The sequence below is a fragment of the Coregonus clupeaformis genome, chromosome 26, assembly GCF_020615455.1.
Source record: "Coregonus clupeaformis isolate EN_2021a chromosome 26, ASM2061545v1, whole genome shotgun sequence".
Classification (NCBI taxonomy): Eukaryota; Metazoa; Chordata; class Actinopteri; order Salmoniformes; family Salmonidae; genus Coregonus; species Coregonus clupeaformis.
Genome location: NC_059217.1, coordinates 11,349,340 through 11,355,975, shown reverse-complemented (window position 1 = coordinate 11,355,975; position 6,636 = coordinate 11,349,340). Strand labels below are relative to the sequence as shown.

The window sequence follows — 6,636 nt, the reverse complement described above, 5'->3', positions numbered from 1 at the left end:
CAGTCTATGGACAAGGTATGGCAGTAATCCATGCTTTGGTTTTGTTTCCCTGGCACTGTTTGCAAATGCGAATGTTTTTGCATTTGTGTCACAAATCCCATGCAAGTTATGGTACCTATACTATTAGTATTTTTTTGCGCAGCATGTCCAAATCATCCTGAAGTATCTACAATTGATTGTGTATCTCAACAAAGTCACTTATTGATAATTTGGACATGATGCGCAAAAAATACTAATATAAGTACCATGACTTGCATGGGAGTTGTGCCACAAATTATAAAAGCATTTGGAAACAGTGCCAGGGAAACTAAACCAAAGCATGGATTGCTGTCATACCTTGTCCATCATATAAAATGTTACCCATAATCCTTTTAATTTTGGACTTGCAGCAGTGTGTTTTGTTTGTTTTTTCAATCTTTCTGAGCATTTTCCCAAAAAAATTGCCAACATTAATTGTATATCAGCATTTAGCAGGCTAAAGTGTAGGGTACGTTACTTACATTTTCCACAAAATTTGTTTGGAAGACCCTATACCCCAAAAGTCAAAATGTAATTCTACATGCATGTAAATTAACTGATAATGTGATGGGAATATAATACAATGAATCAGTCCAACTTGGCCAATTTGACTCTCCATGCAACTCAGCCAGTGAAATGGTCCACCACTGGGAATGTATCAAAGAGATGAAGAGTGAATTAATAGCATCCAGGAAACCATTACTTTTGTTTTCTATATTAAAACATTTACAGTATAAGATATTCATATTCCTTAATTAAATTCCTCTTGAGTGCTAGTCTGGAGATCATCAAATTAAAATGTATGAAAAGATGTGTAAATATTGATGCAAGTTAGTCGAGTGCATTGTAATCAGTGTTACATCTGTAGGAAGCCATCTCTGGAATGTGTTCATTTTTGTACAGTGTCCTAGAAAGAGAGGGTGTTGTCCTTCACTGAAGTCAATGTTGTTCAGCTAGTTCACACAGTGTGTGTTTCTGTTGGGAACAATGTCCTTGTGGTTTTGTAAAATGGCCACCCCAGAGGCGCAATAACATTACTGCTTAAAGAACACTTAGTATTGAGATGGAGTTGAAAGAAAAAGCCACCAAATTGCAAATCATTAATTGTAAGAATGTATACTCTATACTAAAGCTACAATAACTTTAATTAGGAAGCCAAACTATACTGGGTTGTAAGCATTCTCTTATGCTGTTGATTAGACTCCATTGTCATGGGATGGTGGCGTGTCCCCAGTTGAATGTTTGTGAAAGCTGATTAAAGATCAGGACAGGAAGGGTCAGGTTTAGGGAAACAGGAAAACTGATGCAAGGAAATGGACCACGTCACCAGCCACAGAGTTTCAGCTAAAAGTATTTCTGTCCCAACACAAGTATGGAGTCTTTGCTCAAGTCCCAGATGAAACTTGTACTTTTAGCAGGTAAGTCTATCTGTTCTTCTGTCATATAATATGTACTGTAGCATAGCAGATCCCTTGAACATGGTGCAAATACACATATGTTCTTTGCTATTTCCGTTATGTGTATGTGCGATTTACCAGAGAAAATACTCAGGATGCATGGCAGGATATTTTTTATCCCAAACTCCAGGTCTCCTGGACTTCAGTGACCATAGTGGCATAGATATAATTAGGAACTTTGAAGTTGTGCGAGTCCATTTCAATACTAGTCTAACATTACCTCTGAGTAGTTTATTTATGTTGTGATATAGAGTAGGCCTACATGTGATTTTTGTATTTCTGTTATTATATGACCATTTGCTGAAAATGTCAACATTCTTAGTCATAATAGCATAATATGATTGTATGCAACATTCAATACATACCATAGTTCATGGTACCATTGTTCCTTCCATATTGATCAGTTAATGCTGATCTGGTAGTACATTTGTTTCACATATTTTATTCAACTCACAAAGCAAATGTATTCACTTTTTATCTCATAGCATGGCTTTCCAGTGTTATGGACCCATGCAGATTTTCTGACATTTGTGATACATGCCATCGACTTGCCTCGTGTAAAGCCCTGAATGGATCCAATAATGCCTGCTATTGCAACCGTGGATATACTGGTGATGGGACCACCTTTTGTAATGGTAAATATAAGTTCTAGATTTTTTACAAACCTATACAGAACAAGGTTATGTAGGCCTCTCGAATACATAGCACTTAAAGTGACATTATACTCAGGTTTGTAGACCTGAAAGGTAGTTTAATGCCTCAACCCCCAAATAAATGGAAAAAAAATAGGCACTATTGTAGGCAATATTGGGTGCTTATATTTGCATTCATTCAGGGTTAAAAGGGTGTTTATTACTGGTCTGTGCATGATGACATCTGCGGCTAAAGGCACAAACCTTAATTTGTGTTTTAGTCAAACAGCAGCCACCTGGTTGGCTGTAAAGCTGAGCGATGTAGGAATTTAATAAAAATTAATAGATTATGCTATGGATGCAAGGACTGATAGTCCATATGATCAACATGATTTTACATACTGTATGTTGAGGCTATTCTTTGTTTACAAAGACTCAAATGGACACCATTTAACAATGGAAAAGTTATATTGAGTTATGATTGGGATATGACGGTTGTACTAAGCTCATTTGGCATTTAGAAGTTATATTATTCAAGCATATATATTATTAAATGAGATAACCATTGAAACATTTTATCAACACATATTTAACACCAACACGAGAAGTATTAGCTTTTAACACTCACATAGTTTTACTAACTCTGTTAATAGATGAAAATGTTCATGGCCAACACTGGTTATTGTTGCATTCAATCTACACTTGTGTAAAGTGTGAAAAACACTCAGAGTAATTTTCACTCCAACATTTTACTACCTTTTGACAGTATGTGTAAACTTTAATCATAATCAGCTGATGGTACTTGGATCCTTACTGCACACATGTATGTACTCCTTCACATATTGGGAAAACTGTCCGCTAGTGGTACCCATTTGTCTTATATCTTTCAACAGCAGGCGTACCATCATCAGGTCTGCAGTCCGACAAAAAAATAAACACTTTCTCTGTCCTGTTTTACAATGTTGGGGCAGGAATTTAATTTACACACTGTCTTTGTTTACAAATTACTGCCTGAGAACACTTGCTATTTTTTAAATTGGAAGAATCTACGGTACCTGTGAGAGGAGTCCACTTGGTGGTAATTGAACATTTACCCAAAACCAATGAGCCAAAACCAATCTGTGATTTAATTTGCGTAAGTACAGCAATGCAGGTTCAATTGAATTGAACCCAGGGTTCATCTGTCCATGTGGACTGGAAGTTACCCAAATCTAATTGGAAATATACACTGAGTGCACAAAACATTAGGAACACCTTCCTAATATTGAGTTGCACCCCCTTTTGCCCTCAAAACAGCCTCAATTCGTTGGGGCATGGACTACAAGGTGTCGAAAGCGTTCCACAGGGATGCTGGCCCATGTTGACCGTACACCATTCTTGATACACACAGGAAACTGTTGAGCGTGAAATACCCAGCAGCGCTGCAGTTCTTGACATACTCAAACCGGTGTGCCTGGCACCTACTACCATACCCCATTCAAAGGCACTTTAATCTTTTGTGTTGCCCGTTCACCATCAACAGCACACATACCTAATCCATGTCTCAATTGCCTCAAGGCTTAAAAATCCTTCTTTAACCTGTCTCCTTCCCTTCATCTACACTGATTGAAGTGGATTTAACAGGTTACATCAATAAGGGATCATAGGTCAGTCTATGTCATGGAAAGAAGCGGTGTTCCTGTTTTGTACACTCAGTGTATGTAATAAAGCTAAGTCAATATTGGAGCTAAACAAACTGGCCAACTAGTTCGTTACACTAACAACATGTTATTAAACCTTAATTTATTCAGGGAAGTCCCATTGAGACCGATGTCTCTTTTACAAGGAAGCCTTGATACACAAAATGCAGCATAAAAATACAAAGTACATTATAAGGAATTAGTGACACAGCTTTTTTTAGTGACACAGTTAAAAATCTGTGTTCACTGCCGAGTACATTATTATTTGCTAGCTAACTTGCTTTACTAACATGTCTAGAATTCTTTTGGGCCACAAAAACAGCTAAGTTTGTTGATATACTTTTCTTCTCCCTTCTCAATTCTCAATCTGACCATTTCTACCATGGGAATACATGTATGGCAAGTGTTGTTCTAATTAAAATAACCCCTTTTGATTTAATTCATGTCCTAATGTATTTTCACTGGGTGTGTAGCTAACACCATAAGGGCACCATCCTCTCAGGCAACTAGCACAGTTATTGTAAACCTGGTTCAATCATTAATCATTCCTAGTGGGGTTTTTCCCAACCTATCTACCCTATTGAAATTGTAAACCCTGAAAGTGTGTTTATCATAATGAAAATACTGAAATGTGAAAAATTCTTGCTCCTGTTGAAAGTGGTCAAATTGTTTTATTGCTCAAGTTCGTCTGTCAGCCAACATTGTTGCAGTTGTTAGGTTTGTGGGACACTTGTGCTTAGTATTCCTGGAAACGTTCATATTTCCTGATCTGATCATAATCATGGGGGTTTACATACTTCAAGGGCCCAATGTAAATTAAACTGTGGTAATATAAATATACAGTAAATGGCTTCTACACGGAAATACAGTACAAACATGTGTTTTGAAAAAAAAAATAGTATAATTTTGAACAATATGTCACTACATTAATATAGTGTAGAATTGATGGCTCCATTAAATAAACTATTTCTACTCTAAATTTAAAGATAGTCCATAATTTTAAGGTACATTGTAATTTTTGCACATGATTAAACCAGGTAAGAAGCTCCACCAATGAAATGTTCTTAGATTCCCTAAAACAGACCCCATTTATTTTATTCTAGAGAATGGATATAGGGAGACAGTTCAAAGTATACTTTTTTTATTTACATTTGGTTGAGTTGGCAACGTGAAATCAACAAAACATTTCACCATGTCATTGGATTTAGGTTAAAAGTTGGGTAAAAAAAGACTAAATGCGCTTACGTTGATGACTTTTTACAAATCTAATTGGTTTTCCATGCTGGTTCAACGTCATCACATAGATTTTTGGGGTTGAAATGATGTGGAAACAACAATGATTCAACCAGTTTTTGCCCAGTGGGGAACTATCCTTTAAGACAGTCAACTTGAGTACATATTTTTGTTCATATCCCTAATGCATATTAATTTTGCTTACATTGTACTGTGAAATCCTATTGAGCTACCCATAGGCTACTCAGAGAAAATGGAAGCCAGTCATTTTCATTATGAAACCCTTTCCTACACAGTGTTTGTGTTAACAATGGCGGTTCAGAGGTCTGGAATGTTATGGTCATATTTCCTCCTGAATATTGTCACCTCCCTTTCTCAGAGCTAAGGATATCCCTTCCCGGACAGGCTTTGTACACAAGGTACAGTGGGGAGGAAGACCAGTATATTCATCATATCTAGACAGATGAACAAAACAATTGAAAGTCTTATTGTGTCACTTCCAATAAACAATGTGAATATCTCATGCAGGTGTGTTTTGATGTGAATTGGCATGGTGAATATCTGATGATTGCCAGTACTTACAAACCAGTCACAACCAGTATCAACTGTGTGCACAACAAGCTATATCATTGTAGTTAACTTGTATGGGGTCGTAGTAACATTCATTGTAAATTTGACTATTACTTGTCTAAATAATGTCAGAATAATAACCCCTTGTTGATACAGTTGATACTGATAAATAGCTCCTATCCCCAGGCCATCAGACTGTTAAACAGCCACCACCCTGCCCTCTGCCCAGTACCCTACTCTGCCCCTCAGTCACAATCACTAGCCGGCTACTACCGGGTACTCTACCCTGCACCGTAGGGACTGCTGCCCTGTGTACATAGTCATTGAACATTGGTCACATAAATATATCTACTGCTGTATTATTGTGTGCTTGTTGACATTTACTACATTGATTGATAGGAACTAGGAACATAAACATTCCGCTGCACCCGCCATAACACCTGCTAATCTGTGTACACAGCATATATTAATTTTATTTTGTTTCTGTGTCCTTCCATCATAACAGATGACAATGAATGCCAAAATGTCACTAATATCTGTGGAAACAACAGCAACTGTACCAATACAGAGGGCAGCTACTACTGCACCTGTGCCCCAGGATACACTTCAACCGGCCTGAAGGAATTTCAACCAAATGATGGGACAGAATGCACTGGTATTATATATATATATGTATATATATATATATATATATATATATATACAGTGGGGGAAAAAAGTATTTAGTCAGCCACCAATTGTGCATGTTCTCCCACTTAAAAAGATTGAGAGAGGCCTGTAATTTTCATCATAGGTACACGTCAACTATGACAGACAAAATGAGAAAAAATATCCAGAAACTCACATTGTAGGATTTTTTATGAATTTATTTGCAAATTATGGTGCAAAATAAGTATTTGGTCAATAACAAAAGTTTCTCAATACTTTGTTATATACCCTTTGTTGGCAATGACACAGGTCAGACGTTTTCTGTAAGTCTTCACAAGGTTTTCACACACTTGTTGATGTTATTTTGGCCCATTCCTCCATGCAGATCTCCTCTAGAGC

General features: G+C 36.9%; 1 protein-coding gene across 1 annotated transcript in view; it reads left to right on the top strand.

Annotated features, from left to right (window-relative positions):
- Positions 1 to 1,351: 1,351 nt before the first annotated feature.
- The window catches only part of adgrl4 (adhesion G protein-coupled receptor L4), a 28,443-nt gene continuing 23,158 nt past the window's right edge, over positions 1,352 to 6,636 (top strand). Inside the window, exons 1-3 of the mRNA XM_041849224.1 lie at positions 1,352 to 1,436; positions 1,961 to 2,110; positions 6,095 to 6,244. Coding sequence (XP_041705158.1) covers positions 1,391 to 1,436; positions 1,961 to 2,110; positions 6,095 to 6,244 — 346 coding nt within the window. The 5' untranslated portion in view covers positions 1,352 to 1,390. The remainder of the gene's footprint in view (positions 1,437 to 1,960; positions 2,111 to 6,094; positions 6,245 to 6,636) is intronic.